Genomic DNA, 23150 nt, shown 5'->3' with positions numbered 1-23150 from the left:
GTTCTGTGAGGCGGCGCAGCGCCCGCCTTAGCGGGCGCTGCGCCGCCTCACAGAACCCGCCCGGCCCAGGCCCTTCCTTACCGCCCTGGTCGGCTCTCAGTCTCATTTTCCCCTTCCCTCCTCAGCGTCATGCGGCTCTTTCCCTGCGCCTTGGTGCTCTTGGGACTCCTGGGGGTCCTGCGTCATGGCGGTGCCTCAGGTGAGTGCGGGGGGGGGGGGGGGGGTGGGTGCTGATTGTGGGGCCGTGGCCGCCATTAGCCTTGTACTGAGGAGAGGGTGTTTTTGGTCGGGTCGACATGTAGCAGGGTGTAGGGGAAGGGGTTTGTTGCCGGGGGGGGCCTGCAGAGCGTTTTGGGGGGGTGTCCCAGGCGGCGGGCCGACCTGCTGCTGTCATGGGGGTTGAGTAAGAGCGAAGATCAAAGCGAAGATGTAGCTGTCTGCGGAGCTGGAGAAGAGTCGTGTATTCATGTTTATCTTACTCTTTGATGTGGGCAGGGAGAATCCCAGCCTCCCTCCCTTTATTTTTTTCCATTTTTTTCAGCAGCTTAATTGCTATGAACGCCATCATTTTAACTCTTACATGGATATGCTGATCTAATTTTAACCATGCCGTTGCAGGGATGTGGTACAGGGTGGTGAGTTTGGTGTAGAGTTGTATTCCTCCTAAGCAAACAAGGTGGCATTCACTACCTATGAGTCTATATGAGAAAGGTTAATAGTGGGATTTATTATTTTTTTTTTTACCACATACAGGTTCTTGTGGGTTCCTAGCACCCTGCAAACTGTGCATTGAAAACAACTGTCCCTATAAAACTAAGGAAATGCATGCAACCCCTTAGAATTTGGAGCTTGGTTCCTAAAATTACTTGTTGGCCATGAAGATGTAATCTGACTTTATTTGGCATGGGCTTTTTTTTTGTAATTCCCCAGTGTTCCTTCATGTGACTAAAATAGGCATCCAGGGATAAGTATAGCTTGTGAAGATTTAATAGTCACTTACTCTTTTCTGGTTAAACTCTTATCTGTTCAAATAAGGAAAAAATAATCTGCTTCCTCTCAGAGATAAGCAAGCAGTCCCTTATGTTAGGGCTGATGTAAGCCTCCTTATTTTTTCTTAATTTTTAAACTGGCTTCTACTGAAGCTTAATTGTCCAAAAGGAGAAATTTACTCTTGGGATACTTTGCAAGGTTGCAGGACTGCGTTTGGAATCAGTCTCAAGTGAAGAAGACTTCTCCTTCCTCCCCCCTGAGTCTCATGCCGAAGATCTTAAAGGAAAGCCAAGTGTTACCTGCTTCTTGCAGGCCCTAGAAGCTTAGGCTTGGCACCTAATGGTGGCAAGCAGGTCTGAGAATGAAGGCTCGGTGTTTTTAAATCTTAACATTTCTATTAAAAGATGCCGATAAGCAGTTTCTCTCCCGGACTTGATTGAAAATGAGTCATGTGTCTTTTTTTTTTTATAGTATGTGAAAAGGCAGAATGAATATGGGACTAAGCTAACTGCTTTGCCTTGAAGAAGCATGTTGCTTTATTTCCTTGCAGAATTGAGGGAGGAGGGGGACAGTATTTTCCTGGTGAAAAGCTAATAAGCTTTGTAATTTGTGTGCTAATTTCTAGCTGATCATTAGGCCCTTTAAACAAGGACACTTGCTTAATGGTTCACTTATTTGAAATTGTCTTGTGGTTATTCAGTCTTGGACACCCAGGTTTGCAGGGATGGGCTCTGCTGTCTTCTCATACTAGAAGATCCTGTTTCATTTTAAAAGTGCTCATAAGTACAATCTGTGCATGGTGACCTATATTATCTCTCTGGGGTTCTGATGGGGTGCAGCTTTTCAAACTTAGAATTTGTACAGAAGTTTTTATATATCATGTTTGTTACATTCCAGGGAGCACCACCTTCATGAAGCAGGAGTGCAACTGGCCTTGTTTGCTATGTCAAACCAGATTGTTTAGTGTTGGAAAAACTAAAGTCAATTTATAGTGTAATCAGGATTGAGCAGTGCCCTTTTCATAAAGGGAGCTTATCTGGATGAACTTAGTTTGTACTAGCTGTTTAGTCTATGCAGAGACAATGTTTTAAAATAAGAGGTTCACACAAAGCTGTTCAGCTGTCTGAATGTATTGGACAGCTGTTCACTTGCATCTTGAAGTGTTATTGCCCAGATGTGCAAGTGACATCTTAATCAACAGTGCCAGCAACCTGGCTGAGGCCAGGTCTTGCATGTTCTGGCTGTTAATCAGATTAGTAAAACTGTAAGCAGGTGACATGGGTACTTCTTCCCTCACTTTTCAGACTGTAGAAGACCTCATGACCTCTAACTTGGTGAACAGAATAATCTTCTGGGATGGGAGTGGTGCAGTTGGTGACAGGCCGCATTCTGCGACACTCTCTGCTTTAAGCATTAAACAGTGCTCTATGCATGAGTCTCAGTACACATGCAATTAAAACTTAGAAGCTTTCATAAATCTTCTTGCTTCTTTTGGGGGTGGGTGGTGACTTTATTTGGGGTTTTACTAGTGCGGGAAAAGAGAGACCTTGTAACAGGACCCTGCTATGTATCCATGTGTGCGTGTCCTTACAGGTCTGATATAATATGGCTGCTGGCTTTATTCTGTTAAGTAACTGTACACTCATGTTTTCCCGGCTCAAACTAGTTTTCAGTCTGAGCTTGCATGTAATCTCCCTTAAATGTCTTCATGTGACTACTTGTTGACATATTCCCTGCACTGGAAGATTCTTCTTACATCTTAAGACTTACATAAGGTTATTCTGCATATCCACTGTAATTTGGTTGGCACGGGGTAGAAATGCATTTTCTCTGACTGTGGAGAACCTCTTTGATGCAAACATACTGTTTGAGCATGGCACAGTAGGTAAAGACTGTTCCTGCATGGGCAGCAATGGCATTTCTTTAGTTGTGTTTCTTAATGGAAACTGGACTGTGAGGTGTCATCAAGAACCTTGTATGGTTAGTTGTTTATTGGTGATGGTGAATGGCACTTGACTATTGGAGCCGGAAATGTGGTTTACTTAGAGCATCAAATGAACTGAGGGCTTGGCACTGAATCAGCAGAAGGGAAATGGTTCAAGCTGGCTGTTGCTTGTTGAGGAAACTGCATGTCATAGGGAAAGGGTAATAAATGCTGAGCCTCTGTAGAGTTCACTACCTTGTTTCTTTGAGTTAAGAATAAGGACTTTTGATCTCAGAAGAGCTCCGAGAGGTTTAATTCCTTTGTATCTTTTTCCCACATGAAGGGCAAAACCAGTAAAGACAATGTGGAGTGCCGGAGTGGACTGTTGTCCACCTCTGCTCATCAGTTCTCTTTCATATGCTGGAATATCTGTGCTCCTGTTCTAGTATTGGTGGTACTACTATACCAAATAATGCATGCTCAATACTCCATTTTTGCTCTGCTCTTCTTCAGTTTCAATAATGTTGACTTCCTTTAAGTATGTTTTCCATTGATAATGTCTGTAATAGTGAGGGTTCCTCTCTTGAATCTAACCCAGAACTACTCTGACATGCAGTGACTATCATACTTCTCTCTACAAGGCAAGGAAGAGAGGGGATCTTACAAAGCGTTTCCAGACCTCCACTGTTTAAAGCAAGTGAAGCAATAAAAAAAAGCTGGGATGCCTGGATTTTATTCCTGGCTCTATTGCTGACTTGCTGGGTCAACTACCTCACTTCTGTGGTGATGATAGCTTTGCTGCATGTGCTGCTGAACCTGCAGTCCTGTTTGATGTGCTACCTTCAGTGAGATCAAGCTTGCCCGAAGAAACTTGCATGCTGTGGCCAGTACTATGTGTTCATGGAGGTGGTGTCTGTATCTGTCCTTCAAAGCACATTTGACAACACTGAACTCTGTGTGGCTTGCATAGTCTAATGCCTGTCTGAACTTGGGATAGCAATAGGCCTGACAAATTGTGAATTGGTTAATCTGTCTTGCTCTCCATACTCCCTTTCTGCCTCAGAGCACCACCAGTGACTTTTTCAAATGACAGAAAAAGAGAAGGCTGGAAAGGTGCTGTAGTCTGTGGCCATGTAGCAATTGCTCTTCCAGCAAATTTCTTATAAGGTTCTGCCACTCCGCAGTGCTTATGAACTCTCCTTTTAGTCATCTTTCAAGCCTGGCTAGAAGTGTGTCTCAAGGAGCCTGTGACCAAGAAACTGAAAAATACTTGTCTGATGGATGTAGCCATTCTTGTTCTTCACCCTGAATCTATGCTCTTCTGTCCAGACTTGGGTTTAAAATGATGTCACATGCACTCTTTTAGAAGCAATTATGCAAACAGTAAAGCAATGTAGAACATGTACCTTAATTTACCACGCTAATTAAACTTGAGAGAGTGCCTCTGACATTTAGAGTCTCGTGATTGTGTTGAAGTAGTGGCTGCATGTCTTGCTGACGAATGTGCTCTTATTTACGCAGAGGCCTCTGGATATGAGTACAGAGTGGAGACGAGAAACAAGACAGAGCAATGCAGGTTTTTTCCCCTTAATGTACAGCATCGAGAGGATGTATTGGGTTTCAGCTTTTTCCTTGAAAGAACATCTAAGCGTGAACATTTTGCGGTTCAGGAAACTGTGCTGAAGTTCTTAAAGATCAAAGAAAAATATTTTTTCCTGCATTCTAAGCTTTCACTCCAAATTTGAGTGTATAGATGTATAGTCTGTGCTTTTAAAATATTTTTCTTTAGCATTCATACTACTAGTTGTGTTTCTGGTAGAACTTAAGAGCTAGGGAGGAAAGAGGTCTTGTGAAGGGGAGGATATCTGAATGCTGCTCAAGGGACTTTATATCAGAAACTGAAGAATACACAAATCTTTTCTGTAGCTGTAATTTTACATTAATTACTGTTTGAAAACTTAGAGTAGAAACTTTTTCTACCTTAACACAAACTGCAGATGATGGGACAGGAAAATGGCAAATCTTTTTTCCTCCTAAATGGTTTATAATCCCCATATTTCAGCTGGGGTTTTATTGGTGATGTAGTGCTGGTATTAATTTTGGGAGTGAGCATGTAAGGGTTGAAGCTAGCAAGATGAGATAAGTTAGAAAGCAGAGGAAAAGTCTTTCTCAGCTGTGAGGTGAGTGGAGGAGGCATGAGGGTAGGAGCTCACCTCTGTTTATATATCACCAAGAGGCAAAGAAGCTGGCCAAAGATGCCACTTCTGGGCAGGGGAGAGTGGAAAAATAGCAGGAAAAGAGTACTGGGTACAGAGTTTTGGATGAGAAGACTGTAGCCCTTCCTTTTTTTTTGGATAGGAGGCCACCTGAGTCATCAGCAACAGTGTATATGGGATGGTGCTGTTGATTATTTTGTGTTTCTGTTGGAGTACTTGACAGTAGCAACCCTTTACATTAGAAGAGGCAACTTTATCAAGGAAGTACTGTGTATGTGTTTAGGCTTGGTAAGTTTTAGGTCTGCTGGGCTACTGTGTGTGCACGTAGAGGAATTCAGGGAAAAACCTGAAAGGCATCATGCATGCTCTGCAAGCATCTAGCCTGCCTGCTAACTACCAACAAAAGAGAATCTTGTGGCTTCTGTACAGCTGCTTCTTTCTCCTCCCTTGACACCCCCTGACCCTCAAGAGCCCAGCACAGGGAGAAACCAGGCTTTCTTGCAGGACTTGAATGACAAACCAAAGCTAATTCTCAAAGAATCTTATATCCTAGGTCATGTAGTTCTTTTTAAATTAAAGTGACAGTGGATCATGGGGTTATGCTCATTGTAAGAAGAAATAGTCTTGGTTGTGTCTTGGAAAAACTAGTCAGAATTTTAGATACAGAAATCAGGGTCCAACAGCCCTAATAGTTAAGAATAGCATGGGATCAAAAGACATATGTGAAATAGCTGAAAGTAGGTAAGTATACATATGTAAATCACAGATTTGAATCTGTGTTATAGAAATTGACTCCAACTCCCGTGGTCTGGGAATTCACCCAGGAAGTCTAACAGGTTTTGTGCAACCTGTCTGGCTAATGTAAGCATACTGGTCTGTATTTGCCAAAGAGCAAGCAGTCCTCAGTATCTTCTCTTATTTACTCTACTGAATGTTACTTGCTGTTGATTGCACTGGCTGCTCAGCTGCAGCTAGTGTCTGTTGCTGATGAGCTCAGCTGAATCAAATATGCAGCTCCTGGCAGGAAGTCGTGTGCCATGTATGTAGGTGAGTGCCAGGCTGCATGGTGGGCTCTCTAGCTGTATCTGTTCCTGCAGGTATAGCTCTATGTATAGTAGTTTCTGAAACCTTAATACAGCTTATAAGGTGAGAGTAGCATAAAGCAACATCATGCTCTGTTCCCAGCTGACTAATATTGGGGTAGTGGAAGCTTCCAGGCTCCCCTTGGTAAATGCTTCCCTCTAGACAAAAAAAGTTTTCCTTTTTTCGTAATGCAGGTCTTCTTGAGCTCTCCTTGGGAAAATTCAGAAATGTGCTACTTAACCAGACCAATCCAGTGGAAGCTGTAATCAGGAACATTGCCAGCAATGTGACTGTTGTTATTTTTCAAGTACATGCCCAGCAAAGTGATGTGGTGATATCCTTTGATAAGGTATGGTAAGAGTGTCACTTCTGTTCTTAAGTGCTACTTTTCTTTCAACAAAGGAGTTGGCTCTGGTACATGTAGGAATGTAGAACTGAAGCTGTATAAATAGTATGAATATCTTACCTACATGGCTCTTAAGATTTCTGAAGCTAAAATAAAATTGGTGGAAGTAGTGCTTATGACACGTGACTACTGACTACTATCTGTCAGCTTGTCAAATAAAAAACAGATTCACGATAAGTATTTGCCAGATACCTTATATGCTAAACATGATCACTTTGGGATGTTTAGTTGTCTACTGTTTTATGTGGCTTGAATCTAGCCACTACAGATCTGATGTCTTGTTACCCTGCCTGTTTGTCCTGAATCTAATTGGTGGCACATGGAAAAATTCCTCCATAGTATTCCAGTGAAGGCTACTACTTCTAGCCAACAACACAAGCATTCCTACTGCTATACACTAGCCTCAGTTTATACCATCATTACTGGATGCAATCTAAAACACTGATTTTTATGGTGCTGTGAGGCTCTTAAGTGGTATTTGAGCAGAACATAGACTAAGCTGAAGGTGGTAGATAGAGATCTGACAGCTACCATCCAGTTTTTCTCTCCCCATCAGTATTTTCCAAATGAGAATATACTGAGAGCCAAGCAGTATCCTGGGAAGCTTAGGAGATGAATAACCTATAACACAAGTCACCCAGTTCAGTCATCTTTGTACTGGTGAAATAGCCAGGATTACAGGATAAAGGCATTACTGTTACACCTATTCAGTCTGTGATTACCACTGGTAGAATCTTCTGTTGTCAATTCAGACCCTCTTTGCATTCATGGGCCTTATCAGGCCAAGGGCAGCAATGCATAAATATGGCTATACCCCTTTTAGGGCTGGCCTGCCTCTAGAAATAAGAAGTTGAGCCAGACCTTAAAGTCTGCCAGCTCCAAAGCGCTTCCTTACAGTGTTGCATCACATAACTGTGGCCGCCTTGGACAAAAGCACACTTTCGCCACTGAAAAATAGATTTGACTGCAGGTCAACTGGTAGTTCCAGCTACGTAAGTGGGATACTGCCATTGCTGGATGATCTTTCCTTGAGACCCCTGGTTCTGAAAGGGATGGTGATTGTGGGGATTGAGTCAGTAGCTGACCTGGCCCCAAGCACACTTTTCTGGCATGACTAGTGTTAAGCCAGCTGTTACACAGTCATCTCCATTCTGGTAGAGATAGTGAGGTGCTTCTGCACTTTGGTTCCCAGAATGTTCTTCTTGTGAGAGAGATTCCAATCCTTTTACAACTTTACTAGTCAATCCATTGCTGTGGAGCAGTAGACTTCAACTAGCTAGATTTCTTTGCAACTAGTTTGTGATTAACTGTTTAGTAATCTCAAACTTATTACTCTAGTTTTTGAGCCTGAGCTAGGCAGTGTGTAGTGTGAGAGGCCACTGCCTTTTTCCCAGCTCCTTTTTGCCATCTTCCTTTTTTACCAGCTAGCTAAGGGCTGAGCACCTCATCTGTGGCAACCGGCACTGAAATGTCTGTCCTACAGGTTTGTGGCAGGAATGTGACTCGTGCAATACATCAAGCTGCAGTAGAAATCTCCTCAATAAGAACTGCTTGTTTATATAATTTGTTTCTGTCCAGAATCCATCTGTGAACAGCTCGGGAACTGGAGTAGACAAAGGACTGGTTTCCATCCTTCGGCCTCAACAGACCATATGTACGTGGTACCTTTGGTCACTGGATGCTAGCCAGGTGCTTAGCACAGCTATCTCTATTCCCTATATGGAGAAAGGTATGTTCTTATTACTTAAGGGATACTAGCTCTACTTTTTAGATGTTAACTATGAAATTAAGTGTTGACCTTTCAGAGGTGATATTCTTACATGGTGCAAATGTACGATGGAGATGCCAGAAATTCTTTGAAATGGGCTGAAGAAGTTTAGTATCCCTGTTTAATTACGAGTCATGTATAGGATGTACTGTATGGTCTTGTCATGACTCCAGCCTTAGAGTAGGAAACTGCTGTGCATATGTATCGGATCCTGTCTTAGACTGCCGTGAAGCCACTTGTGTTGTCTGCAGGACTAGAACCTGCCAATTTTATGTGCTCAGCAAGCAGACTATACCCACAAGTACATGCGTTGCTGAGGTCTTGGAACTGTTTTCATGCTGTATAAGGGAGAGGTAAAAACTACTACAGTTATCTTTTCTGTGTTCTAGATCCTATTCCTGGAGGCTGCAATCTAGAATTTGACTTGGAAGTGGATCCGAATATTTACCTAGACTATACAGTGGTTGATATACATATCAAATTTGCCCCTGCAAACTTGGGATATGCCAGGTGTGTGAAAAACTTCAGTGCACTGAGCAAGACCACCTTTGTCCTGTATTTGGCCAAGATCATAAAGCAAGATTCTGCTGAAAAGGCTGATCATCCAGCTGCTGGCAGAAATCTTGTTTGCTGCAACAAACTGAGAAGTAAATGAGGAAAAGGAGGAGAGGGAGAGGCAATACATGAGAGAGAAAGATAAGTTGAGAGTTGCATGTTGTGGGAGAGGTTATGCAACTTCAGATGTGCAAGCAGTCAGCAAATACGGGATCTTTGCATGCCTCATACTGACTTAATCTGAGGAGCAATTGTGTATTATAGCCAGTTTCATTCCTTTACTGGTACTGAAGCATGATAATGACCTACAGTTTTGTTTAACATTGAGACTTAAAGTTATAAGCATTATTTCCTGAATGGTGTCCGGTGTCACAGGTGATAGGCAGGGAATGGGCAAGGCTATGTTCAGAGCTGTATATATAGCATGCGTGGGAAAATAAACTGATACCGTGATCTTTGCTGTTGTGACCTCTTAGAATTCTTGTGCTAGTTTCTTATGATAACTCATAGAAAGCCTCTGTAAATGTAAAGGCAGGTACCAGCATAGACACTACCTGCATCAGGGTGGTTCTGCATAATACTGCTGTAGTCTGTGCTCACAAGCACTTAGTCTTGAATTAGTTGCCGATGTTAACATCAGCATCGGCAGAAGCTGAATACTGCCAAATCAGACAGGAAACTTCTGAAAATTAATGTTAAGATCTGGGGGCTTGTGCTGGGCATGTAGCTGATCTCTTTTTAATTGTAGAGGAGCAAACCCACCATCCTGCGATTCAGGGACTGGTCAGAACTCCAGATGGCGGCTGCGCTATGATGTCTACCAGTACTTCTTACCAGAGAACGAACTTTCTGAGATGGTACTCATGAGCCACATACGGAAGATGTCTGAGGTGCAAAGTATCAAAACTAATGGCATTAAAGTAAGTCTGAAGCACTGGGGTACCAGACAGGTGGCAGTGGCACTATCTTAAGTTTTCTCCTCTGCTGTGCTTATCTTTCTTGAGTGGTGACAGAAGCATGAAGCATCAGCAGCTTGCTTATTGCTTGTATCTGGGATTTCTAGGAAGTATACAGTGAGTGATGCATGCAAAATGGCAACCACTCTCTAAGGATAGTTAGCACAGCCCAACATGTGGCAGAATTGAAGCTTCTTGCAATGGATCCTAATACTACAGGTAGACGTTAGTGAGTGGTCTGTGAGATGTTTCTACATCTTGCAGCCTTTTCTCAATTAGACAAGCTCTTATTGCAGTGTCTTCCTACTTGCTGAATACTGCTTTAGCCACAGTGTTCCCTCAGTGATGTTGATGCCAGCTTGCCTATAGCCATGCTGCCAATGAGTGCCTCTAAATCCAGAAACAGAGCCACTTCTGACAAAAATGGATAGTTTCCCACGATGCCTGATAGATGTTGGGGTCTGGTATCATCAGATGCTGAGGATTGAGCAGGGAATGCAAGGAAGAGAGGAGGGGAGAGAACATAGTGGAACTGTACTAGAAATGGGCACCATTTGGAGTGACATAAAGAGATCTCATATGTGAGAACAAATGCTTGCTGCATATTTACCTACCCCCTGGCAAAGAGACTGGGAGGGACAGAAGGGAGAATCTTAGTGGCCATAATCTGTCTGGTCTTGCTGGGGAGAAGAATGGCAGCCTTGCCTGCTTCAGAGGCCAGACCTGGGTTAGTAGACTGGCAGGGAACCTGAACTGTGTCCTCAGATGGAGAGGAGCAAAACATGAGTGGGAGAATCTTCTTCCCTGTCAGAAAACATAGTAGTGTTGGAGGAAGCAGAGTCTGTCCTGTATACCTTTAATGTTCCAATTGGTGATACTGAGAGGGTTCAGAATAGGAGAGCTCTTGCCTGGAGTTCTTGCAGCTCAGGGAAGGTGATCAGCTGAGTACTGCCTCAGCTGTATGGACACATCAACATGCCATCAGTAACAGTGACAAGTAGTTCCTTGCAGTTAAAAATAATCTTTTCTGTTCTAGATGCTTACACTGACAGCTGATGACAAAACCAATGTCTACTTTTCCTCACTTCCTGGACAAGGTGTGATCTACAATGTCATAGTATGGGATCCTCTTTGGAATACATCTGCTGCATACATACCTGTGCATACATATGCCTGCAGCTTTGCTGACCTCGTGGATAACTGCTCTTCTCTTAGTAAGTTGGGACTTGTATGTCCTTGCCAATTCATTTCAAGCTTGTGGTGCTTCTGAAGATTATTTTTTTACATATGTGGAGGAGCTATTCGTTCTACACTGGGTAGATTTTCTTACTTTTTGATGTCTACTTCTGGATTGAGAAGAAATTCTAGAATGAAAAAATAAGACTAAGGAGAGCTATTAGCAACTGAAGATTTAACTTAATGGAGGTTTAATATGTGGCTTGCAAATATATAGCTTTCAACTCTATAATGCCACTCTAGCTTTTTCCATTTGAATTGGATATATCATTTTGTAGGCCTATAGATGCTGCATGTGAAACTAAGCTAATAAAACATGAACTAGATTGAAGTCCAGCCTGAATTTTTTTTTTCTAACTGTGCTAGTGCTAACAGGAATTGGTAACCTACAAATACTTTGAAAGGAGATAGTCACGTAAAATAAGAATTAAGATAATGCCAGCAATAGCAAAATGACTACAAAATCATGCTGCTTCGTACAAAGCTATATAGTGATAGAATTTGAGTGGAAGAAGAGCAAAGCTGTCACTCCCACTATGTCTATGGAAGGGACAAGAATAATGAGAATATGGTTCATAAAGTAAGATTTGTTAATCCAATTATTTTCTTATCATATACTGTAACACAAGTAATTTATCAAACTCAGTGTTTTCTTACAACAACTTGAGACAAAAAATCAAGGCTAAAACCCTTTCCTCTAATTCAGCGGAAGGGGAAAATAGCTTAAATTCCAGTAAGAATTTTGCCTAGGACATAGGCGAGCCATACTGGGATGCTGATGGTCCTTTCCGTTGAATGGAAAGGAGGCTATGGTGAAGGCTGCAGTGATAAAGACTATTTGCTGTTGCCTGGGTCACTAATCCTGTAGCACTGATTTTTTTTTTTTTGAGATGACTAGATATCCTTTTTTTTAAAGCTGAGCAGAGAATTTTCAGGTAAAGCTGTATCAGTATTATAAATAGCAAGTTACAGCTACTTAACTAATTGCTACAGAAACTTCAGCCTTTTGAATAAGGAGGAAGCTCTTGATTTCTTAATCAGACTGGAACTACTTCAATATTCTGTTGGAGATCCTATCAAGATAACTGTTAGTTCTGCTCACATGGTGTGCCTGAAGGAGAGGCAGCTATTAAGTTGCCAATAGGCACAGTGACAGCAGCCCCTGACCTTAGTGTAGTCTCATTGTTGTAACTACTAGGCAGATGCTCTAGTAACCCTTTCTTTCTCCATATAGGCAAACTCTCTACCAAAGTATTCTTCACTGCTCTTGCTGTTCTCGGTCTTTTCACTTGCTTTTTTGGACACAGATTCTGGAAAACAGGTACTGAATGTTTTTCTTGTATATCTGGTTAGAATTTCATAGATGTAACTTTCTGTAGTTTAGAATGGTGGTGTTATTACTAAGAATCACTTGATAGCAACTACATACAAATTAGGTCCACTACTTTGCTTAACAGGATCAGAACTTTCAAGTGTAGAGAAGGAAGCTTCTGGTATTCAACACTAACCTTGAACTAGGGTGCCTGCTGGGGAACATAGATACAAATAAGTAATTTTGACTGTTTGAAGTGGTTGAAGACACCCCTTTCCAGAACAAAGTGTTGTCTGGCTTTCTGTTTGTGCTTCTTGGCCAGCGAGCTGAGATGTTACAACAGGGAAGGAACATGAAGGTGTCTGAAGATGTACTGCAGTGGACTTGCATACTAAACCTTTTTTCCCCTCTTCTCTAGACTTATTCTTCATGGGCTTCATATTCACAGGATTCTTCTTCTTTGTGCTCATTACGAGGGTAACTGGCCTTGGTTATGATGGTGAGTAGATGTGTCAGGATACCCCACGTTCTTCCCAAAGTATTACTGATGTGAATTCCATAAGTAAAATCTCAGTTGTGCTTCTTGTTGGCCAACCTTAAGATGGATAGGAGGGTGATACCTGGGTACTTGAACTGAGCTCTGATGACCATAATAGCTGAATACACAACAGAGTGGCTGTTGTTTCCAGCACCAAGTAGTGATGCAGAATTCATAGCTGTGACTATAAAAGACAAATTTCAGTATCTATCCAAGAAAGATACAGGTTTTTAGAAACTCTGGAAATTTGCAACATACTTCCTTCCTACTTTCATAATGGTTGGTCCTCAGTTTCAGATCAAATGCAGAGTTCATCTGTAAAATGGAGTAGAAGGTCTGTATCCTGCTTGTTAGACAGGCAAGAATTAGTTTCTTTTGTACTTGTTGGACCTTGTATAGTTACTTTTTTGATACATGTGCATTAACTGTTGCAACCACAACTTGCCCTGGGAACTCAAGATCCGATGTACATATTGCCAAGACTTTTCATTTCAGTCCTGTGCCACTTTCAGTAGCATGCCCTCAGTTGCAGACTGGAGTCTGAGTGAAATGCATGAAGCAAATACTGATACTCTTGTTTGGCTTTTTTCAGAAAGTTTTCATTAGGTAGTAAAATCAAGCATGTAAATAAAGCTGCTGAATATGTTATTGCAGTAACTGAAGCTTCGAATGTTGCCACAATTCTCAGTTTGGAATTTCCCTTTTCTTTTTCAGTGCGTCTTATTTTGACAGCAGTAGCTGGAATTATTGGAGGGCTTTTCCTGGTTGCAAGCTGGTGGAGATTTGGCTCTGTCCTACTCTGTGTGTTTATTATTGGACTTGTGCTGGGATTTCTCTTTTCATCAACGGTCTTCTTTACTCCACTAGGTATGCACTGAAATACTCTGCTGCAAATTGCTGGTTATTAAGTGAAGCATTCCTGCTGTATTACAAGGACACTGCAAGGCTCTAAGATGAATGCTGCTATCTGGTTTATCTTGGTGTGATGTTTAACTTTCCCTTTCTAGTGTTGGGAGGATTAGAGATGCACCTGAAGCCTTTCAGGTGTGCTGTAATTAAAATTACTTGGGGAGCCTGCACTGGTGGGAAAAGGAAACTGCTTATTCTGCAGAGAACTTGCTGAGGCTCTTCCCACCTAAGCTGCATGCCATCTCAGCAGTCTGGTGCCAGTTCTGCTCTAGGCAAGTGCTTGTTGTCTGTCTTGCTCTCTATTCAGAGCAAGTTACAGTAGAAAATCTGCAGGCTTCAGGCATAAAGGCATCACTGATTAAGAAGAGCTTTTGCTGTTACCTTTCACCATGGCTCTGGGAGCACTGCATTGTAAGAGTCAAACTTATATTTGCAGCTGGATTGACTTCATCAGGATCTTTAGGATGGCTTTGCTAAGAGAAACAATAGTCAAATCACAGCAAGCAAGGCTGTTAAGCTGGAATCCCTCAGGGACATCAGAGCATCAGCCATGCTGCTTTCTCTATTGTAATTTTAAATCTTGCAATTCTACTTAAGATGCCTTGGTGGGCCAGTGTTTCATTCTCCAGTTATCTGTGTTTGACTCAAGCCACAGTTCTGTGATAATCCATGCAGTCGCTGGTTGCTCTTCATTAAAGTAAAACAGTGACTCAGCTGGGGGTCAGCTTGTCCCCTCTGTTTAATTGACAGGCCTTAGAAAGCAGGGAAAGCAGAGTAGTGTTTGAGTGACTTACTCTTCCTAAAGCCAGAAGAGTTTGTTGCCTAGTGGTGGTGTGATGGCTGCACTTGCACTATACTCTAGAGTCAAACTTACATAGATGCTGGCTTATAGATTATAAACCTATACAGGCAATACAATGGCTTCTTATTGGGCAGAAGTACTCTGGTACTTTTCATTCTTATCAGATATGTAATGTATACCTCATCAAAAATCTCTTTCATGGGCAAGATCTGCTGTCCCAATTTTGAGTACAGGAGCTATACTTGACTGGGACAGTCTTTTTCTGTTCCTGTTTTGAGTAACTGTTACAATGCATCTTAATCAGCATTTGAGCTCAACAGCTAAGCTTTTCAACACGGTACTCTAGATTTCTGAATGTACAGAGTCTTGGGGGGGGATAGTTAACAAAATGTTTCCTTTTTTTGTAAATGACATGTGGAATACGGTGTCTTTGCAGGAGACTACAGGGTCTTCCGTGACGATGTTGTGTTCTGGGTGACCTTTTCTTCTGTAGCCCTGATGATTCCAGTGCTTTTTGTTGGCTGCCCAAGAATTGTAAGTAATCTGCACTGGGTGGAAGGGGTGTCAAACTTCTTAATGCAAAATGTAGTCCTGTGGGATATGTACAGAAGACTTAACACAGCTTCATGGAGCTCAGCACAGGACCACCAGCTCTAGGGAGTTCCTATTCAGACCTATGTGTCCTAAATGGTCCATAAGCAAAGGAATGACTGCAATGTCGCACGTAGCATCCACTAACACTTGCATTGAGTCAACTTGTGCTGTCTTAACAGGATATCTGGATAACAGGCGTGTGCAGCCAATTTCTTGTGGAAGAACAGATACAAAATACTGCCTTAAGGAGGTGGGGAGCAAAGACTGTTTATCAGTCTCCTAAAGCTGCATTTTTTTTTTCCCCCGTAGCTAAACATACTGGCCTCTGGAATAGTAGGCTCTTATGCAGTGATCCTAGCTATTGCTTGCTATGTCTACACGAGTCTTGCTTACATCACCTTAGACCTACTCAGAAGGGTCCTCAATGATTATTTCAGCAGAGCTTACACCAATGTGCCTTTTCAAACAAATGGTGAGTACTGCTCTTAAGACTTCTTTTTTAAAAGAAAAAACACTGCCTCCTTGGTTCCCTTATAAACAGTGAGTGAGGCTAGGAAGAGGTGAAAGGAGAACACAGTAAGTACAGTGTGAAATGAACACCCAGATGACAAATTCTAGTTCTCCAAAAGAAATACTGAGTAGACTCAAAGGCTCCAACGTTCCAGCAGGTGTTATGTGACAGAGGCCCTTGTGAAAGGTGCTTCTCAGGCTTGGACTACCACCTTGCTGATGAGTTTGCAGAGTGGGCAGTCAAAAGGCCTAATATGGTGACTGAACACACTCAACTCCGTGTGTTACTGCCTTTGCATGGATGTACTCTAGGCACGTGAGAGACAATACTTCATTCCTTTCTGTTTCTAAACTTGTTTGGTGTGCTTGGGAAAGGAAAGAATGTTCTGCTTTGATATAAGAATCTGTTTGTTTTCTTTCTTTCAGACTTCATTATCCTGTCAGTGTGGATAATGCTGGCCCTCAGTGGAGTTACTGTGCAGCTTCGCCGAGAGAGAAGTGAAGTGCCCTTCCCACCACACCCCTATCTCACCTGGAAGCGGGAAAGGGAGCGCAGAAGCACAAATGTTTTAGACCCTAGTCATCATATCCCTCCCCTAAGAGACAGGATCCATAACAAGCTACTGCATATCAAAGAGCTTTTTCAGAAGGAGCAGCCGGCTGGGGAAAGAACTCCGTTGCTTCTGTAACGTGTCAAATAACTGGTGGGAACAGAGAGAAAGAATCTAGGAATGGTGAGATGAATGATCACCAGCAAACCAGCCAGTGGTGCAAGATTTACCACTGCCAACTCATCCTGCTTAAGAGGATCGTATTTGCCCAATCTGGAAGAAAAGTTATCTGTCTGGTACACTACCTGCTGTTTTGTGACTCTTTCCTCAACAGCCCACTCAGCCTGCTGTAACACGCATATGTCTAGCTGCAGAATCTTGTGCTAATGGTCAAGTACAGGTATTTATCTTGTGGTGATCTAGTTTGTTTAGGTATATGAAGTATAAAGCAACCTGTACAATGCTGGTTCTTCCCTCGCAGTGTGGAAACCACTACTGAAATATTCCCTGACTTGCTCCTGAAGGTGAGCGGTCTGTCAGGTTGCGAGGGATGAGAGAGAAGGACCATACACAGAAGGAGTTCTTCTAGCAGGAACTGAAGTATCACCTTCTAATATAGGCACAAAATGTGTGGCTGCAGACACATTGGTTTCCAAGGAGTATTACTGAATCTTGCAAGCTAAACTAAGTAACTTGAATTTAAACTGCACTGAATTAACTGTTGTGAGTGTGCACTCTGGGGCTCAGGAAGTGGACCTGATCTGAGATGAGAAGACTTTCTCCCTTGCTTTCGGATGGTTCTGTAGCAAGCTGGTCATCTGGTCTCTGTGCAGAGATGACTGCTAAGAGAACACGAGAGGTTTGCCTCCCTGTATGCTTTCTGAACAGCCTGTTTCTGCTCTGATATAATCTCTTTTTTTGATGGTGCTGTCATAAAAGAAAAAACTAAACAAGCTCTTTGTAGCCAGTGGCAGTTTTTTGTCCTGGAATTGGTTGAAACACTAACTATTTTTATTTTTAATCAATTTATCTTTTAATTTTGCCTTTAAGGGGTGAAAACAGCATCCAGCTGGCAAAATACTGACCAGAATCCTTGCTGACTGAATGTGTTCCCTGCCAATTGGGATTGCATCTGCCCAAAGCAGAAGGCAATGGAACAGACCAGGGACCATGCTTGTGTTCAGTGAACTGTGATCTCATGTTGTGGCTTTATTCAATTCCTTAAACAAAATCAACAGCCATTTTCAAAATGCAAACTGGAGTGTTGTGAGTTTGGCTCACAAAAAAGCAGAAGCGGTCCTGAGGCTGTCCTTGGTTTTACCTGCCCTTGCCCCCGCTCCCAGTCCTGATCTTCATATTCAGTGTTTATGTGGTGATCTGTCATGCATTAAATGATGGTTGAAGTCTTGTGTCCTGTACCTGGATACAGGTTATAGTGGTTCTTCCTTCTTATTCTCACTAACTTTGTACCTTTAGTGTGAGCAGCAAAGGACATAGTCCATCCTGTCTGAAAGTGAATGGTTGTTCTGGTACCTGAATGAAACCACCATGAGTGAATACCTTAGTGATGGAAACTTGAGTTCTTGGCCACCACTTTAAATCTTGGTAGTAAGTGTGTAAGAAACAACTCTTTGTAAGGAAACTGGCAGAAGAGCTTTATCTGATAACTTAGTTGAAACTTAAAACACCCTGGCAGTGGAAAGGAATTAATGACTTTAAAGTGACTCTGCTTACTGGCCATTTCTCTTTAAGGAGTGAAAGCGTAATGACATAACATCTGAGGTGACTGAGATGATCTAATATTTAGAGAGACAAATCCTGTGATTGCTTGGAGCTGGAACAGCTGCCTCAAACAGCAGAGCAAGAAATTCTGCAATTTGGGTCCTGCTTCACTGTGCTGTTGTGTGGCACGTGGGGGGTGAATGAGGAGTTCTTTCCCTGGCCCCTGGCAGACTGATGCTCGCTGACTGCCCTTACTGCACTGATACTGAGCATGTCTTTGCCGTATTTGATGGCAAGTAGCAAACACTTATTTGGTATATAAATGCTCTTAAACATGTTTACCTTGGTTTTTTTATAACTGCTGTGATTAACATCGTGGAAGAAACAAGTTTAACTCTGATTTTTCTATATCTTTTATAATAAAGATGTCTTTTGAAAGAATATTGGAACTAAAAGGGTCTCTTTGAATTCAATGATGTTTTTACAACTTAGCTTTTGCCTTTGGTATTGTAGGGATAGTTTGTTTTGAAAAATGTCTTAGACCCTCAAGGGATGGGGGGGGAGCTTAGTTGACCTGTTGAAGGACTTCCTGTAGTTACAGTGACACCCAGAGGCTGAGAGTGTGGTCATGTTTTGTGTGAAACTAGTGAGGAAGTGCATGGTCCCAAGAGGCTTTTTATAGCTTTGTCGGACAAGGTTATAGAGGACAAATGGGTGGTCGTTGTTGTCCAGTTCTTAAGTGGAAACTAGTCTGCCAGATCATGTAGGAAGTCTATATGGCAGAGCTGGGCTTTGAACCTTTTTTTCAAGATCCTGACTTGGGGACTTTGTCTGTCTTGAATACTGCAAAGAGATGGTATGGGAATTTCTTCCATATTTCATAAACCATAGTGGGTAACAGTGATGATAATGAGAATACACTAACTGATCCACTGGGGTGTTGAAGAGGTAATTTTCTAGGGTTTTTTGTGTTGCAGGTTGCAAAAGGAAAACTGGATCCTACCCTGCTATGCTTCCGTTCTGACTGGGGAATCTCTCACTGGAAGCATTTACTGCCCTGCATTGGCTGTGCTACCTTGCAGTTTTGCTAGCTTAAGATAATGCTATGTGATGCTCCTGGGGAATCTAAATCTAAACTATGTTCTTCTAGGTAGTGATTCCCTGTAAAATCAAGTGTTTTGAAGCCTCTTGTAAACTGAAGCTTTCTGGGCTATGATGATGATCTACTTCCTGCTGCTGTAGAGAACTTTCCTGTTTTGATGGCTCTTGTACATCTCTAGCTCTGAGTTTTCTCAGAGTAGTTGTTGCACTGTAATAATGCTGCAATAACCACATCATGGTATTTGCCTTAGCTGCTTGTAGAGCTTTCCTAGGCCTGCATGTGTTCCAGTCCTGCCTGAAATCCACAGGAGAAACTTTCTTCTTCCTCCCTCGCTTTCCCACCCATGCAACTTCTCCTAGCACTTAAACTAGCTGTGGCACAAGTGGACATGAGGACGCTGATCTCTTTAAAGAAACAGATCTTCCTTTGTTCTTGTGGTTGCTTCCTCATCTTAAACACACAAACCCTGACACTACCACTTAATGGCGCGCTACACGTGTAAGGCACCTTGCCTACCTCCTTCCCCAAATGTTCAGAATGTATGACTGCAAGTAGAAACAAATCATGCTTTCCATAGGTCTACTTTGGAGGGGAGGAAGACAAGCTCTCCCCTCTCCTAAGCTTGGTGTTTTGATTTGAGAGCAGGTTATGGGAAATTATAGAAGGGGCTCACAAAACAAATGTTTCTTTGTCATCTCTGCAGTTACGTATCCTGTGCAAGTGGCTTTCCTCACTGGGAGGAACAGTGTGGTATAGATCTTCCAATCTAATAGTCCATGCTGCTAGTGCTTGGTAAGAAGTAAAGATATTAGTTTTTGCGTCTTCTCAACTGGGTGGTAGAAATGTTGCATGCATCAGGTTATAAAGCACTCAGAACCATTTTGGAGGCCCAGCTGCTGGGTATTACGTAAACCCCATGATAGAGACTTCTGAGAAAATGTTGTCTTGGCTTTCCACTATTGCCATTTGTGGCTTTGGGAAACCTGAGCAGAACGTGAGCTTTGTGGAGTGCCAGTCTGAAACACAAACTCAGTCCTGTGAAATACATTACCTGGCTGATATCTTTCTGGTACTGCTGTCAGAGAGGCTTTTACATGCCCTGGCTCGTTTGGTGGCTTGTTTTCTGGCTGTTTTGTTTTCCTGTGTCTGAGGTGCTTAAGCATTGCCAAAACTGTATGAAACTGTCCCAAGCAATTGGATACTGAAACAGAGGGTAAAAGTTAGTTTAAAACTGCTTGAGGACCAAAATCCTGTTGTTCTATGGTACAGACATCAGTAACTCTTCAGGAGGGTGTTATTTTTAATGAGAGGCTAAGGACTGAACTTGGCTAACAGGTAGGTAAAACTGCTGATATTCCTAGCAGGGCCCAGTCATGAAGCTCAGCCAACCACAGTGACCTCTGGTGGTGTTGGGTTTGGGTAGGAGAGAAAGTGGTTTACAATCTGCCTGTTAAATAAAAGTGCTGTGTTGCAGAGGGAAGAATGGGACTCTTTGTGTCTGCTCTCATCTCTCCTATGTCCAATGGGAGATCTGTTCCTCATTGCTGCTCTTGGGTGAGCTTGTCTGCTCTGGAGCTCCTGGGGTGATGCTAACAAAGAAAATGTTCTGTTCCTCTAATGATCTCCTTAAGTAGGCTCTACTGTATTTTTAACTCTTTCTTTAATTTTTAGAGGACTAGGTTAGGATACTTCTGCTCCTAACCCTGAAGTGTGAGGCATATGTTTTGCCTTGTAGTGTCTAGGCAGCAGGCTGGGTTAAGACTCCCCAAAATCATCCTCCAGTATTGCAGATCTTGTAGCTATTGCTCATCTACCGCATCTTTCTTCCTGCTTCCCTAACTAGTGCCCAGTTACCCTTAGACAGCCTTTGCTTTTCTTTGCAATAGCAAAAGAAGTGAATGAAGCTTAAAGGATTTCTTTGGTCCCCTCTGTCTTTTACTTCAACCTGGAACAGGTGCAAAAATGGCCTTTCCCAATGCCTTCCTTCCGGGAGTTGTCACTGACACTTTCTTCTCACCCCAGCGAGGCTCTCCAGCTCTTGTTCTGTCCTTGCCTAGAGCTGTCCCTTATCTGAAAACACTTGCAAAGGATGGGAAGCCCTTCCTGAGAAATAAATATGCCCCATCTTAAAATGTGTTTTTCACTAAGCCTTTGAGCTTTTCATCTCTCTGTCTAAAACTGGTGGCAGCGTGTTGTAGGTTTGCATGTGATCTTTGCAGTGGTACTTGTGGTGGGCTTTATTATAACTTTGGTTTCCGGTTGGTTTATCCAATGAATAGTCAAATAAGAAGTGTTAAGCTTCTGCTAAGTAAATATCCTACAGATAAGTATTGGAAGTGTTGGGTCAATGTGTTCTAACTCAGTGGCTGAGATGCATTGATATATCCCTGTGTATATTTGAATTTTGTCAATATTCATCTAGTTAGGTTGTCCCCTCCCACATCTTTAATTAGTAGGTTTTGATGGTTCAGTTTTCTTTAGAAATAAAGCTCAAATACCATTTTTGTTCAAGCAGATGCTTATTGTTTATAATATTTTTTTACTGATGTCAGACCTTGTCTGCTAGCACATAGCTATAGACAGACAGCTGTCTTGTGTTTGAGTATGTAAGGCTTTATACTTTCATGCGTGCTGGGGGAAGACAACTTCAAAACAGAGCAATAAATTAGCTCATTTCAGGGGTGAGGAGGAGTGGGAGGAAAAAATGTTTGTGCAACTTACCTACCTGCTTCAGAACTGGATTTTCACAAGTCTGCCTTGTCAAAAAAAAATATAATCACCTTTTGCAATTTTTCCACATTATCCTTAGTGCCTGCTGGTGTAACAACAGATTATCTAATGTCAAAATGAGCTGGATTGTTTTTTTAATCCTGAACACTATGGGGGAGGGAAAAAAAGCCATATGCAGGAAGGAAAAAAGCAGAGAGAGTATATCGTAGGAGGCAGCTGCTGTTTGCCTAGCCAGTAATTTAAGGAGTTGCACATGATGATTCATTTAAAAAATTGTTTACTATGTTCCTGAGCATGGTATTGGGAAGCCCAAGACAGTGATCGCCCTGCATTCATTAGCATGTTGTATTGTTCAAGCTTCTGACAACTGAATTTTCAGAAATGTTATCAAATGCTTTTCACTGTTGAAATAGCCATCCTCAAATATATTTAAGGTATTTTTGGTGGAGAGAACATTGTAGGGAAGTTATCTGTTCTGCCATTCTTTAGAAAAAGGTAAGACTTTATCTTATGGTGACAAGCAGGACTCTAACCACAGTCCCCTTGTGTTTCCCTTGTGCCACTGGTCTCCAGCTCATGTCTGAGGAGTGTTGCCAGCATGTACTTTTCTGAAGACTAGAGTGACAAAATGTTTCCCTCCATCTTGAGCAGATGTTTAAAGTTTTCTTCTTCTAGATGGAAGAGGAGTGGGGATTTTTCTGAACTTGGGAAATAAATGTTCTCTGAGGGAAAGGTGTGGCCACATTGGCTCCCAACATGTACATGGGGAAGGGAGGTGGCTGCAGGCAGCAGGAACTTCGGTACCTTTCCTCGGACAGTCATTGAATTAGAATCTGTTTTATTTTGTAGCACACTTTAATATGCGGAAGCTAAATGACTTTGTTTAAATTAGTCCACTCTACTAATCAATATGAAATTCAACTGCATCGCAAACAAAAGAAAAAATGGGATGAGCAAAAGGTGAGGCTGAAGGTGACCTACACCTCTGCCAGGTACGCGTGTGTGATATAAAACTGGTCTACGCTGCGCACTGTTTTCCCAGTGCACCTTGGTGTTGTGGAAGGGTAAGTTTAGCAAGAGGGCCTGTGATGTTGTACAGAATCTACTTTGGTGCTCTTTGAACAGTAACAACAGGCATTTGTGTGTTGGTGCTGGTTTGGGGATATGTGCGGGAGACCGTTTTTAGGCTAATAACGAGATGGTTTGCTTGCAAACCAAGTTAGACGAATCCCTCTGAGACTATGCC

At 42.3% G+C, this 23150-nt stretch overlaps 1 protein-coding gene across 1 annotated transcript; it reads left to right on the top strand.

Moving 5' to 3' along the window:
- Positions 1-36: 36 nt before the first annotated feature.
- TM7SF3 (transmembrane 7 superfamily member 3) lies at positions 37-18521 on the top strand. The gene is made up of 12 exons (XM_054813199.1): positions 37-199; positions 6408-6562; positions 8198-8348; positions 8777-8897; positions 9691-9862; positions 10935-11112; positions 12369-12455; positions 12865-12945; positions 13699-13851; positions 15132-15229; positions 15599-15761; positions 16226-18521. Exons 1-12 carry the CDS (start codon positions 130-132, stop codon positions 16486-16488), a joined length of 1692 nt encoding a protein of 563 aa, XP_054669174.1. The 5' UTR covers positions 37-129; the 3' UTR covers positions 16489-18521.
- The last annotated feature ends 4629 nt before the right edge of the window (positions 18522-23150 follow it).

This window comes from Grus americana, chromosome 1 (genome assembly GCF_028858705.1).
Source record: "Grus americana isolate bGruAme1 chromosome 1, bGruAme1.mat, whole genome shotgun sequence".
NCBI classification, from domain to species: Eukaryota; Metazoa; Chordata; class Aves; order Gruiformes; family Gruidae; genus Grus; species Grus americana.
Note: the sequence above shows the minus strand (reverse complement) of the source record. Positions and strands in the feature narration are given on the sequence as shown.

What these genes read in the sequence shown, in the direction of transcription:
- TM7SF3 (XM_054813199.1), top strand. Translation starts at nt 130, where the DNA reads ATGCGGCTCTTTCCCTGCGCCTTGGTGCTCTTGGGACTCCTGGGGGTC. An exon ending in TATTCCCTATATGGAGAAAG is followed by an intron (nt 8,349 to 8,776) that starts GTATGTTCTTAT and finishes TCTGTGTTCTAG; the next exon opens with ATCCTATTCCTGGAGGCTGC. An exon ending in TGTGCCTTTTCAAACAAATG is followed by an intron (nt 15,762 to 16,225) that starts GTGAGTACTGCT and finishes TCTTTCTTTCAG; the next exon opens with ACTTCATTATCCTGTCAGTG.